This window comes from Chenopodium album, chromosome 16, assembly GCF_948465745.1.
Source record: "Chenopodium album chromosome 16, dcCheAlbu1.1, whole genome shotgun sequence".
NCBI lineage: Eukaryota > Viridiplantae > Streptophyta > Magnoliopsida > Caryophyllales > Amaranthaceae > Chenopodium > Chenopodium album.
This window is the reverse complement of record NC_137849.1, coordinates 51,727,615-51,742,500: the sequence shown is the minus strand read 5'-3', so window position 1 is coordinate 51,742,500 and position 14,886 is coordinate 51,727,615. Positions and strand designations below refer to the sequence as shown.

The following is a 14,886-nucleotide window of genomic DNA, read 5'->3' as shown; positions in this document are numbered from 1 at the left end:
TCTCTTAGCAAAGAAAGTAGAAAAAAGTAAAACTTTTGGCTTGCTACAAGCTGGGCTCGGGTTTCTGGCTTGGAAAAAGTTTCCCCTTTAGTCGTCAGCTAGCTCGTTCTTGACAGATCCGATCGGGTGTTCATAATCTGGAGTAAAAGGATTCGAACCTTTGCATGCCGGTACCAAAAACCGATGCCTTACCATTTGGCTATACTCCATATACGGCCTGTTTTGGACGATAGAACGGGGGGAGGAGGAGGGGAAAGGGATTTCGAAAAGAAATTCGAGCCGTGCAAGGACGCGGGGATATAGCAAGTAAGTAGCAAGATTCTCCCTTTAGGACCGACTACAACAAGCTCGAGACTCTAATAGAAACAAACAGTAAGCTCTCTGCTCTATTTGCTTGCAATGTTATGTCTATCAAAGTTGGCGAACGCTTCTTGTTCTCGTCCACCACTTAATGCTTTGCTTTAACTAAGTAAGTAAACTACCTTTCTTTTTTTTTCATAACCTAGACTAAAGAAGAAGCTCCTGAATCAGCGCAGGGCCAAATCAGCAGCAAGAGAACTGTCCTAACCTGCCACCGGTGACTTTATCAGAGCTCCGCAGGAGAAGAAAGAAAGTCCGAGTCCAATTTCTACAATTGCATTGCCTTACTCCCTATTCTCTCTTAAAACTTTTTAAAGCTCGGCGAGAAAGAGTTGGTTAAGAACTATTGACTGTAACCCATAGCAGTTACAGTCAGGAGATGCTCGCCTTTGGAATTAAGATGGATGAAGAGGCACTTGAGCCTGGAAGTGATGAAATTCGGGGAAAACATGAAAGCGGTCACTATACTAGAGGAGGGCAAGACATGACCGCGACTTAAGATTCAAGTACCGTTAAAAAGACTAAAAGAACGAGATAGCGATAGCTGTAATAAAGCACAGGCTAATACGAGCCGACCAGAAGAAGCAAAGCTTAGATTACCAGATTGTGGACACAATCCTCCTAGAGATGGAGAGCCCCTTGCCTTTTCTAGCCTCTCCTTCTTGCTTGCTTACTTAGCTCTTGTCTTAGTTACTTTTTTTCTAGGGTTTTTCTGAGTGTTAAAACGGCAGATTTCTCATTTGCCAATGAATTGGATCCGCTCCGATTCGAGAAAAAATGGGATTTTTGGCTAGACAAAAGGCTCTGCGACATGGACGCTCAGCCCAACTCGGTCGGTTGGTTAGCCCACCTAACAGATGATGAGATTCTCGATCGATTTGATCGAATTTGGAAAAGTCTTTTTCACTATTCAGAACAGTGGGGCTTTCGATCAAGATGTTCTCGCGTCCCCCGTTCGGGCTCTCGCTCAAATCAGAACCTTTATGCCTTGGTAGGCTTTCGACTCAATCTAATAGCCTACCGAGCGAAAAAAAAAGAAAAAGTTTTCGCATGGGCTCATCATCTGATGCAGAACCGATGCGAGAAGGATAAGAAATATGGGGGAAGAGGAGATTTTGAGCTTTCAAAAACCAGTAGAAAGGGGTGTAGCGAGTCGCTAAAGCGAAGTTTTTGGAAAGAATGCGGGGAACAACTCTTTCCAAAGACAGTAATTAGTTTGAGTTAGTATAAAAGATTTGATTGAATGAACGCCATCCTTAGTTCTTTTCAAACAAATCCAATGTTGAGCCAAGCCTTTCCAGCCGGTAGTAGCCGAAGGCGAAGGCAATGAAATTGACTGACTCTTTAGAGTAAGGTAATGCCAATTCACTTACTTGGAACAAGTCAGGAAAAAAAGACTTTTTTAGAAGAAAGGCGAGAAGGAAGAGAAGAAGGATTAGTAGTTGCCTAGCCGAGGAACTTGAGGCCGACATACAGGGTGCGGTCCCAAAGTTCAAGACGCTGTCTAAAACTCGTGTCGATCATAGAAAAGCATTTCTTTAAAAATGAAACAAACCTCATTCTCTTGTTCCCTCCCGAAAAACTGCAGATCTAGATGCGAGATGATCCCGAACCTATTTCATAACCACCATCCATCACCAATCACATTCCACATCCCACTTCAATTTCATTGCCTCTCTCTAACTCTAAAACTTATGCACTCTACTCGCCGCCTACTCCACTCCTTACCACTAAACGACGAAGCCAGGAGCGGAAGGAGGGACTTGAACCGCTCTTCCGGAACCGGTACAGAAATGGGTGCTTTTTCCACGTTGTTTACCTTAGTTACTGGGGGGTTTCGGGGAAGACCCATGTGGGGCACCTTTTGGGTGTGGGATGCGCGTTTAACTTCTGTATTCATCTCGTTCCTTATTTACTTGGGTGCGCTGTGTTTTCAAAAGCTTCCTGTAGAATTGGCTCCTATTTCAATCCGTGCCGGACCGATCGATATACCAATAATCAAGTCTCCGGTCAACTGGTGGAATACATCGCATCAACCTGGGAGCATTAGCCAATCTGGTACATCAATACATGTTCCTATGCTCATTCCAATCTTGTCTAACTTTGCTAACTTCCTCTTCTCAACCCGTATCTTCTTTGTTATGGAAACACGTCTTCCTATTCCATCTTTTTTCGAATCTCCTTTAACGGAAGAAATAGAAGCTCGAGAAGGAATACTAAAACCTAGTTCACTCGCTGAGTCTCTTTGCATCCATGGCTGAATGATTAAAGCACTCTAAGGGGAAAGTTGAGGGGATCCAGCTTTAAGAGTAACAGGCCAATAAAAGAAGGTTTGTTACTTTTTCGCTAGGGTGAAGGAAGTGAAAAACCTCTTTCACTCTAGCGGGAAGAAGACAGGTGGGAACGAGCGGAGCGAGAGCAAAGCAAGTTCCAGCGGTGGGTTGTCTTCATGGTGCCATTTCAATCTTTTTCATGGGAAGATATTCTTAGTTCGCTTTTTCTTCCAAAACCTTTTTTCTTGAGTTTACCATCGGTATCAGGAGACGTAAGGACACGGAGACAAGTACACATAGCATGTTCAGCGGCAAGAGCGGGCATCCCTTATGCTTCGCATAAGCGATTTTATCCCTCAACGACTAGCACCGTCTTCTCTTATTCCTGTGATGCCACTGTAAAGCTTCCTGACTTCCGGACTTGAGCTTCCAATGCTTCACTACTGAACTCAGTTGACTTACTAGAATCGATTCTTTTCACATATACGCTGCGCGGAAAGAAGCCCTGTCCTATATCATATTGAATTGAGCCCTTGTACCGGACCGGGGGACATAAAGATGGCTTGAAAGGGCCTTTTCTTAAATCCTTACTCTAACGAGTAAGCAAGTAAACTACCTTACTTATTCAAGACGAATCCTAGGAGACCTGCTGATCAATAGTAAAAATCCTTGGGACTGAAGGTCATAGCTCGTCCTTTGCCGGGCTGCCTCTGTGCCCAAGCCCGGTCAATGAAGGAAGGCATCTCACCTTGGCCTTATGACCCTAGTAAAGTAAAGCCAATGAGCGATTCAAAGAACTCAACTAAAAGGGGGAAGGAAGAACTTTTGGGATAGAGTTTCTTGTTCAAGTAATCCAGAAAGACTTCCATGAGTGCTTTCACGAGATAAATAAAGAAAATGTATGGGCTTTGATGAAAGAGCGAGAAGAGAAGGCTTCAAGCCTAGAAGTCAAAGTCGGCGAATCCGCTTTTAAAGTAAATAGAGCACGCAAGAAGCAAGAAGCCGTCCAGTTATGAAATAGCTCGACCGGCCCTTTCTCCTAATCCTCGGGAGAGGCAATGAATCAAAACCCTTTTTCAGTCCAAAGGACAAAGACATACTCAAGTGATACAGGCCTGGGAGCAACTTCATTAAAAAAAATAAATAAAGACAGGTAGTTTACTTGCTTAGTGCTTGCATTAAGGTGTGAAACTTACAAAATGATCTTTCGTAAATTTAGCAACTGAGAGCAAATTTGGCTTGGCATTGAACACGTCGTCCATCAAAGTCGGATGAAGGGGTAGGGCCTAGAAGTCCTGAATTCGAGAAGAAAGATCCACGACCTCCTCGTCCAAAGTCACCACGAATAACACGACCACGGGTAGTTAAAAAGGCAGTAGGGTGGGAAGAATTGGAAGAAGGAATTCTTGTTGTGAGTTGTGACTCAAAGGAAAGCAATCGAGCACGAAGATCGGGAAAAGAAGGTAAGGTGGGGAAATTTTAGATAGCAGTGACTAGCATAGCATAATCTGGGCCAAGACCACGAAGAACGGAGGTAACAAAGTCAACATTTGAGACTGGTTCGTTGATAGCAGCCAATGAATCTGCAAGATTTTGGCATGTTGAAGATATTGAGAAATAGATTGATTTCCGGAGAGAGGTTGGAAGCGAAGATTACTAGCATTAGCAAGCGATTGTTGAGAGAAATTTGGTTGAAGACAAGACCAAACGTCACGAGAGGTTTGTTTGAAGACCAACGACTTGAGCAAGGCAAGAACAGATTCGGTGAGAGTCGCATTGATTAGACTGACAAGAGTTTGATCAGTTTGAACCCATGAAGTATAAGATGGGTTGAGATTCATTGTTTTACCATCATAAGAAGGGAAAAATGGAGGGGGGCAAGGAAACGATCCATCAACGAAAGGCTAAAGATTTGGGCCTATAAGGAATGGCTGGATTTGACCTTTCCATAGAAGATAATTCGTTTCAGTGAGTTTGATGGAGACTAAGGTAGAGATATTTTGAATAGAGAAAGAAGGAGTGGTGATACATGTCCTGATCCATTGGATGAAAATGGATCAAAAATTATAGCAATGTAGAGTATCCAAAATGAAATTCCAATTGTTAGAATCATAGGCTTTCTGAAAGTCCACTTTGATGGCACACCTAGGGCAGGGGGACTCCCTATGAGAATTCCTTAGTAACTCCTGAGATAGCAAAATGTTGTCCATTAGACTTCCGCAAGGAACAAAGGCTGTTTGTGATGGATCAATCAAAATAAACTCACCAAGAAAACCTATTAGCTATGAGCTTAGTGAGGCACTTATTAATGGTGTTACAACATGAAATGAGTCTGTAATTACTTGGCTTTGTGGCATTAGGGATCTTGGGAACTTTAGCAATAACGGTATATAAAACCTCCCTAAGCAAACTGCCAGAGTTTAAGAAGGAAAGGATAGCATCCAATACAGCTTCTCCTACTCCTGCTTGAATCAACATATTGGGGTGAAGCAACTAGCAACTATAGACCTAATTCAAAATGGAAACTTTAATTCCCTTCCTTCTCTTCTATCACCAGCACCCTTTGAAATTGAAAGTAGCCTTTCAATCCTATCCTTCCTCTAGCAAAATCTCACCTGTGGGTTTGACTCTCTAAATTCACCAGAGGAGCAACAGCAGGGACACTTGTTCGACGACCCCGTCTCTCTTCGTTGCTGACCAATCGAAGGCGGTTCTATCATCCATATAGGAATGAAAAGATTGGACTGCTTTCTCCCACTCATCCCTGGCCTAAAGCCCTAAAGTAAAGAAGCTCCTACCTATTCATCCGTACACTGGCGGGAAGTATACATTTATTCTCTTATTCCCCTTCTCTGTTGACTAGATGAAGCTCAGAAGGAAGGAATTCACTACGCAAGAGGGCAAGAGCTAAAGAAGAGGTCCCCGTCCTCTTAACTCTAGGGAGCATATGTCCCCGCCTAGGAAGACTTCTTCTACCGTTCTTCCCCGGAAAATGAGGAGAGGAAAAGCATGAGAATCAGTTGCCCTTTTGCTAAATAATGAAAGGGGCACACGGTCCGCACATTGGCCGCCCTCGAAAGAAAGACTCTGACCCCTCTTGTTAGCTTCTTAAGAGGCAAAGACTTCGACTCCTAGGCTTGAACGATATTGGCCCATTCTATAGAATAATCTCACGAGAACCCCGCCCGCCTCATGGCTGATTTCTCATTTGAGGCTTTCTACTCGTCTTTCTCTTTAAGGAGATCGGTCTTCTAGAGCTTCAACACGTACCGATAAGACCCTGGGCTTAACCTACACCCGGGAATGCTGGTAATGTACGCCCGCTGGCCTCGTTCTTTCATTCAAAAAATTGTGAGCCAATAGATCATCTTTCCTTATTCTTTAATAAGCGACTACATACCTAAGCGGATATCCTCGAATTCATTCATTACAGTAAGAAATCGATTTTCTTTGACAAACTACGTACCAAACAAAGGTGGCGAAGTGGCCAGGGAAGAGCAGCCTTCCTGACACAGGCAACAGAATGCGCGCTTGGACGAAGAATCCTTATTCTATTTATGAATGGAAAATAGAAGGAAGAATTCCACTTAGAAATGTCATGTGTTAAGCATGAGGAATATCCACCTATCCCAGGGATTTGAGCCTACCGCCTAAAGCCTTTAAACCTTCCCCTCTCTGTCACTAGTCTAGTCCTTCTATTCTTTCTCAAGAATTCCACTCCTTAGAGAAGGGGAATAAAATAAGTGCTTCCGTTTAGCTCTTCCTTCCTGGACGGTAGGAGCTTCTACCTTTATTTAATAGGTATCATCTTATTTAGACTGACTTACATCTGCCTACGACTCTCAAGCAACGAAAGGAGCTTAGGCATGCGAGTGAGTGGTAGAAGCAGGAACAACTGGTTCATCTAACGAACTTTGACCCTTTTGATTGTACCAACCAGGAAAGCTTTAGCTTGTTTGGTTTGTGCGGCACAGGAAAGAAGAAGGAAGAGCACAAGACATAGGCTTAAGAAGACCGCGTGAAGGAAATGCTTTAACCAACGATAGGCCGTAAGGAAAAGGATCGGAGGACTTGAAGGTAAAGGCAGCAAGGTTTAGCGAAGCCATCAACCTTCGCGACTTATTTAGATTTAGGGGCCGGATTGAGCCATTTAATAGCTTCATTTCGAACTATATCCGATAGTTCGTATCCCCCTTCAACCGGCTTCAAAACTAGCTATTCTGCTGACGATTTTAGCCTTTATATATCACCCCGAATGGAGTACTCAAGTTGAACCGGGCGGAAATCTCCTTTGGAAGGGTCTGTTCGAGAACTTCACAACTTCACTCTAGGGCGATTCCAACCTCGAACATCGGGTTTCCTCTCTTTATTCAATAGAACAGTGGCCAATCTAGCGAAATCATCAATAGGTCTTCGACCTACCCCTTAAGAGAAGATCTATATATCAAAGATCTGAAAATCCTTCTACAACGGGAAAGCCTCTACGCCCTAAAACCAGTATAGACTAAACAACCCTAGCGGGGACTTTAAGATTGGAAAAGTCCACTTTCTGAAACATGAACATTTGTACTGTAACATTTGGAGAACTATGATATTCCAATTCTTTGACTCTACACCCCTAAAACCAGTATCGTCTAACTGGAAAAGTAGCTACTTTGAAATAGTTTCCCCACCTCGTGATTCATCATATGAGGCAAAAAAGTCCATTTTGAAATAAGGTAATTGCCAGCGGGAAATGCCAGAGATGTGTCATAACAAGTGAGAGAGATAAAAATCAAATTGATTAGCAACAAGATGACAAAAAAAAAATAAAAAGGATTAATATTCTTTCAATCCAACAATATATGGTAAGCTAATCATTTCTCTTCATGATAGTCCCCTTTTATCTCAAAAATTTAGATTAATTGCTATAAGGATTTTGTCTAATAATCCAAATTATACATATTAACCAACAAACATCCATTTTTTGTTTCCTGTTTAATAATTTTAGGGGGCTCCATCAGAGATGGTGTTAGTTACGCGACCTCTTGTGATGAGGAGATCTTCTTGGTCGTCGGGATTTCCAAATGATTGGTTTGATCGTCCGAAGTAAGGGTAGTAATGTCAATAGATTTGGTGGCGGTGGTGGCGGCAGTGTCGATGACAATAGGCAATTTGCCTTTCTCATCAGATGTTCGGATATCCTTGCTTTTCCCCCATACCACCGTGTACAGGCCTATGACTATGACCAAAGCTCCTATGATGCTGCACCAAAAAAATTTCTATTATCTTTAATATTATTACTATCTCTGTGAGATAAAAAAAAAAATTTAAGTTACAGATAACAATTAACAGATGTAGCATTTGAAATTACTTATAAATCACGCAAGCACATACAATTAAAGATCCTATGATACTGCTCCATTTTCATTTATGCGTACAATGCATAATCATAATATCATTTTTCATTATAAGGTCATGGATATACAAAAATGGTATAGGCTTAAAAAAAATAATAAAAAAATAAATAAATAAAAAGTAGTTAATGTTACCAAATAACTTTTGTGGCCCAGCGAGTTTTAGAAAGGGAGGAAGTCTATTTGGCTTGAAGTTTTTTTTTGCTCTATTTTTTTGTTATTGGGCAATGTCATGTTCCATAGCAAACTAACTCTCTCTATAGTGGGCTTTAGCTTTATTTTTAATGAGCTAGGCTAGGTTTCCAAGTAAGCATTACTTAATTCTAGTTTTTTCTAAAATTTAAAAGTGGTGGGTCCAAAAATAGCTTTTATATTTGCTTTAATTTGATGAGTAAAGTAAATGAAGTCATTTAATTTGACATTACCTGCCTAAATGAAGTATCTCATGCAATATAATGGATCCTAAAGCAGCGGTGATGATCATGCAAAGAGGGCTGAAAACTGTCACAAAAACGGGTCCTCTTTCCTTGTTAACAACTCCTTGCACATAATAAGCAATCCCTGAGCATATCACTCCCTGCATTAAATTATTGATCAGTCATAAATACCAAATTTAATTTAATTATTACCATCAAGTTTTCTATAAAATGAATGTTTATCAACTAATAGAGTAATATAAAAGATTACCGTGTAGACAGAGGCAAGAAGTCTGGAGTCCCAACCAAGTGCCCAAGCTTTCATGTCCCTTACCATGACAAGCGATACGACTGCTCCTTCTAATGATCCCATGAAGCATATCCATGCTGTCAAAGATAGTTGTGACGGGTACTCCTTCAGAGTAAATGACTGTATGTATGTAACCCGACCACCAAGGCCATCAAAATTAATTAAAATTTAGAGATTAATCGAATTTATAAATAAATATCTACGTAATTAAATTAGTTGTGAGGGACCTTACTTGGAGGATGAAGAAAGCGGCCCATCCCAAGCAGCTGCTAAGGACGCATATGGTGCCAATAATCCAATGTTGAGTTGATGGAGTAGCAGCAGCAACAGCAGTGGCGGAGTGAACGTGGTCAATTCCGTGTCTTCCAAAAAGATTGATGATTGGTCCTCTGTAAAGGGTCATTACCATTGCCCCTGATACAGTCACTATGGTTCCTATGATCTTGGCTTGGCTTGGTAACTTCCTTATGTCAACCTTCTCCAGCCTATAATCATGGTCATTCCACATTTAACTATTTTAACCTTTGTACTTTTTTTTGCAGTTGAAATTAATCACAATATCTGCTTAAATTATGACCAACAGAGAAATTAAGGGTGTCTGCTTTAATAAAATAATTTTTTAAACTTTTTGCTAACACTATTTGAAGATAGAGCTACTAAACTGTTGTATCCCGCATCCAAGACAAAAAATTTGATTAAAGTTGTGCATTTACAAATATAAATCCAAACATGCATTTAAATAAATACAAAATGAGTAGATTTTTTTATTTAGTATATATTTTTTTATTTAGTATATATTAACCTTATTTCAAATTTCAGACACGCACATCAAATTTTATCCTACTATTGTAAGCATAGCATCACAGTACACTTCTACATGACATAATAAATAACAATTATTCGATCACCAAATAGCTTAGCCATGATTGAAAATACAAAGGCCTTTACAAGAGAGATGGGTTAGAGGTTTTGTCATTTCATGGTTTCATATAAAGTTAAATAAAGTGTCCCCCGATAAAATTGTTGATACTAAAAAAGTCATTTTGTTGAAACCACATCACGCGCACTAAAGACATTTACGAAAATATGCAACCCATTGCAAATAAGCTATTTAATCCATGTGTTGATGTGTTAGTACAATACGAAATACGGAGTAATATCTACTCGTATTGAAAAACTTTTTTCATCCGTATACAACTTTTCTTTTACTTGCAATATAACTTTTTGACTTTGTTAGAATTATAATTTTTATACCAAGAATAGAGAAGGCTTATGTATTACGTATATTTATACTTTACCTAAATCTCTTCTTCAAAGTAAAGTGTTACAAATCTAAATCTATATCTATCTATACTTAATATTTATAAAAACACTAACCATCATCCTTATCATGTCACATGTAAATTTTATTTTCTCCGATTCCACATGTCAAATATATATATATATATATATATATATATATATATATATATATATATATATATATATATATATATATATATATATATATATATATATATATATGAATGTTTGGTTTATTTTCCCTTAACTTAATATCTTTTACAATTACATTTAATTTTCACCCTTTCTTTTCCTTTATAAACTATTCATTTTCCAATAAAAAAACATATTATAAAATTAAAAATTATATTAATATACTTATAAACCATCCATGCATTGCACGTGCCAGAAGGCTAGTTAAAGAAAATAAAGGGAACATATTTCTTAGTTTTTTTTTTCCAATTTATTATTTTGTATTTAATCCTATGTAGTTTGTCAAATCAAACACTGCCACGTAAGACATAAATCTCGGAGTACTTGTACAGTTATGCTATATAATAAACATATCAATATCCAACTTAAGAGTTTTAAAAAAAATTCTTTCAAATATTTATTCGTCAGAAGTCATTATACTAGTATATGAATTGCTTCATTAGTTGTCAAGTACGTCGTACCTGAAAATTGTTGCCATGATGAAGGTAATTGCCGGGAGGATGTTGACACTGGCTGATGTAAGTGTTGCCGATGTATCTTTCAATCCCACGTAGTATAGATTTTGATCTAGCACAGGCCTGAAATTTGTGAATAATATGTATTGGAGGTTAATTAATCTATTAAAAAACAATTATAGATAATATATATATGTGTGTGTGTGTGTGGGATCTTATTCGTTTCAATGTGTAGTTATTTAAAAGATAGTTTATTGATATCAATTGAAAATTCTATTGGGAAAGCTAGCTAGCTAGTAAATTTAGAGAGCTATACTCGAGAAAAGCGAGCAACATAATCTTGAGAAAGATTGAGAGGGTCATCTTGGGCCTAGTTTTCCTGCACAAGTTAAAACACGTAATTAGTTAAAATTGTATCACAAAAAATGATGTTAAAAAGGAAATTAATTATACTTGTATATGTACTACCTTCGCTTCATATATTTATAACTATTAACGTTAAATCGTTGTAAATAATATGAAACGGATGCAGTATTTAAAAAAAAAGACGAGGTTGTAGGTACCTTTCAAAAATAAGGGCAAAAGGAGCAATGGCAAGGGTGGCAAAAACATGACGGTAGACGGAGAGGATGAAATGGTTCATCCCATGTTTCAAACAAACCGCTGTTACTATGTACATCCCAGAATACCCAAATTGGAGTGAAATTATAGCCAAGTATGCCTTGATCTTTGTTATATTTGCGGCGATTGACTTGATTCCCATTTTGTAATATTGCCAAATTATAAAACCCGCTCTTTACTTCCTCAATTAATATGTATGTATTCTTAAGCTCTAATTAACTGGTTTCTCTCTTATAGTAGCTTGTACTAAGTAAGAGAGAAGACAAGACAAGTAAGCAGGGGATGAGGAGCACCAAATGTAGAAATGAGCCTTCTTATACACCAGAAAAGTAGACTCACTTGGTGGGATGTGAATCCCCAATACACGTATGCATGTTCCTTAATGCATTATGCATGCATCTTCAATTCATCTCATTGCTGATTTTAATTTAGATTCCCTTATCCGTATTCATTTTAATTTCCTATTTCAGAATACTATTTCATTAATCATTTCCCTACTCCTTATTTACTTTAAAAACTACTGACTAGCTTAGCCTTTTATACATGTAATGCATGCAAAAGTTATAATAAAGATAAACATAATTTATCAAAAGTTTATTCGCATGATTTTCTAGAGTAACCTCACATTAAAGACTACTATATGAAAGCTAAAATACAAAATATATACTCGTATGTGTTTTTATTTATTTTGTAATTAAAAAAATGCTTTCAAATATGATACGGAGTAGTATCTATTTTTTTTTCTCCCAATTCAAAGCATTATTGTAGTCTTTGATTGAATTTTAAATTACATTTCCCATTCCCTAGAAATTATAGTACATTTTTGTTTTTCTAAGTGTTATACTTTGATCGTCAAATATAGTTTTAGAAAAATCAATTAACTTTAAATAAAAAGATATAATAGAAGTAATTGGGGCATTAAATATTAAGCAAAATGATAAACATACACCTATTTGGGAGGTCTATTATTCAACACTCCCCCTCACATGTAAGGTCCCTTTTATCTCTGTCTCATGTGAATTTTCAGGCTACAGTGCTTCTTCACTCCCCCTCACATGGATCAACTCTTGGCCCAGGGAACTTTAGCCAAGTCAAGTCTCATATCGTGGGCCTGGTTCTGATACCATGTTAAATACGGGTCTGGGCTACACTGGTAAATCAAGACAGAGAGTCTACTTTACAAGTCTAAGGAGGTTTCATCCCAAAACCATATGGCAATAGAAGGAGTAGCCCCTTAGCCTTATAAAGTGATTAACTCACTACAAGAAAAATGTCTTTTCGTAGCGATTATTTTGTAGCGATTGTACATTTGCTACAATATGCAAGTATATTTGTGAAATAATTAAGGAAGTCGTATCATTTTACAATCGCCATCGTTTTCACATATAAAATCGATACGGAAAACATAATAATGCATATCCACACTATTTTTACACATTTATATAATTTTGAGAAATCCTATCATTTACAATCGCCACTAAATCCCAAAAATCGATACGAAAAGCCTTTTCTACACTAGATATATAAATATTGTTTGACAAAGAATACATAAAATATTTCATAGCTTATTGGTGAAACATTTAATTTAAGAGTTTAAGGTTCCATGTTCGAATCTTGTAAAGATCATATGCATGCTTTTTTTTTGAAGAAGAAAATGAGTTCAACATTTGTAGCGATTGTAATCGCTATAATAATCACCACGATTGGATGTAGTTTTTCGTATCGATTATTGAGGCCAACCCCAGCGATATTGAAAACCACTACTGTAGGCTAATGCAACGGGGGATATTATATCGAATGACCATTGGTTGGGAAAACTTTTTGTTGCAATTACAATCGATACTAAAGGTTAAAATAATCGCTACGAAAAGGTTATTTTCTTGTAGTGACTCTCTCTTCTTCAACCAATGTGAGACACTTACATGTGGTGATATTTGGGAGGTCTATTCTTCAACACATTACCCAAATATTAATAATAAAAAAATAGTAGAGTTAATATTTTTATTCAAAAGTACCAATTAGATGTTGGTGTACTGGTGATTGGGACTACACTTGGTAGGGAGAACCCATGTTCAATATCCCGCAAGAACAATCGGGAGGGGACTGGAACCTGACGACCCAAAACTGATCCCAGAATCTGGATTAGCCCAAAAGGTTGAACCGGGTGAAACACCAAAAATAAAAATATTTTATTCAAAAGTATATGTAAGAAAAAAATTAAACAATGAAAAAGTAGTAGTAGATTTGGTGGAGATCATTAGAGGAAAGAGATATACTTCGTAACATTAAATTGGAGTACTTTGCCAAAAAAAATTTAAAAAAAAAAAAGTTGTGTAACACTTAAATTGGAATGGTTGTTGTTAATTTGTTATCATTCTTTCCCCTTATGAAAATTACAATATTAATAAAATACGCATTGCTACGAACCTAGTAGGGCCTCACTTGCTTGACATATTTGTTCCTAATAAATTACCGTTCATAATCCGTATAAGTTTAAGTTTAGTCAAATAAAAAAAATTAAGTTTAGGTCCGAAAAATTCAGGTCAAATCGGATGAGATATACACAAGTAAGGTGAAGTAAATCTACCTAGCCAATATAAGTGCGGCAAGAGAGAGGTGTTGTGCGGGGAGGAAATTGCTTTACTATAATTAGGCATCTTTATGTGGTATTGTAGTTAGATGATTTTTGGGGAAATGTAGATTGGAAATCATTGTTGACCACCTAATTGAATTAGCGGTTGGTGTTGGAAGATGATGCAATGCAAGAGAAGAAGAGTGCTTTAATTAATTTGCTTTGCCTTTGCCTTTGCCTTTGCCTTTAATTTGCTTGACTTGTTTGTGTTATGCTATGCGACAGCGTTAATGGTATGCGTGGACACCATTATCAGGTGTATCGGGCCCGTATAGTCCTTTATCAATTATCACTAATTCCATTTCCAGGGTTTCTTTTGTTTAATTTTCTTTTTCACATTTTCAAACTCCTTCAATTCCCCCTCATCCTATCTAATTCTTTATTCCCAACCCTTTACAAATATTTTTCCCACTTTTTACAAGTTTCCCAATCCATATCTTTTAGCAATAACATTTTTAATTACCGAATTTTACTCCGTAATACATATTTTAAAACCACACTTCATATGATAATTTAACAAGTTTCCACAATAGTATTCTCATATATATTGATAAAGGAAAAATAGTCATAGTTAAAGTTTTTAATTTTGTATTATTTAAGAATTATGTCGAATGGACTAATAAAAAGGAAATGAATTGGGTAATAGTATATATATAAATAAACTTCAGCTCCTATTAGTCCTATTTAGTCAATCTTCTTTTTATTACAACTATTTAATATATAGTGTATATGTTATATAGATATTTGTAGATTTACCTACCTTATAAAGTTATATGTAAATTTAGTTGACACACCTACCTTATATGTAAATTTAGTTGACACACCTACCTTATATAGTTATATGTAAAAATTAGTTGACACACTTGAGAAACATATATCAACTCTTAATAAACAATGAAAGAATAACTTTACCCAATGCATGTCATTTG

General features: G+C 37.4%; 1 protein-coding gene across 1 annotated transcript; it reads right to left on the bottom strand.

Moving 5' to 3' along the window:
- Nucleotides 1-7,399: 7,399 nt before the first annotated feature.
- Nucleotides 7,400-11,806, bottom strand: LOC145586983 (WAT1-related protein At1g44800-like). The gene is made up of 7 exons (XM_081643984.1): nucleotides 11,268-11,806; nucleotides 11,021-11,083; nucleotides 10,711-10,827; nucleotides 8,988-9,240; nucleotides 8,717-8,875; nucleotides 8,455-8,606; nucleotides 7,400-7,877 (listed from the first exon to the last, which is right to left on the bottom strand). The coding sequence occupies exons 1-7, from the start codon at nucleotides 11,465-11,467 to the stop codon at nucleotides 7,649-7,651; spliced, it is 1,173 nt and encodes a 390-aa protein (XP_081500110.1). The 5' UTR covers nucleotides 11,468-11,806; the 3' UTR covers nucleotides 7,400-7,648.
- Between the last annotated feature and the right edge of the window lie 3,080 nt (nucleotides 11,807-14,886).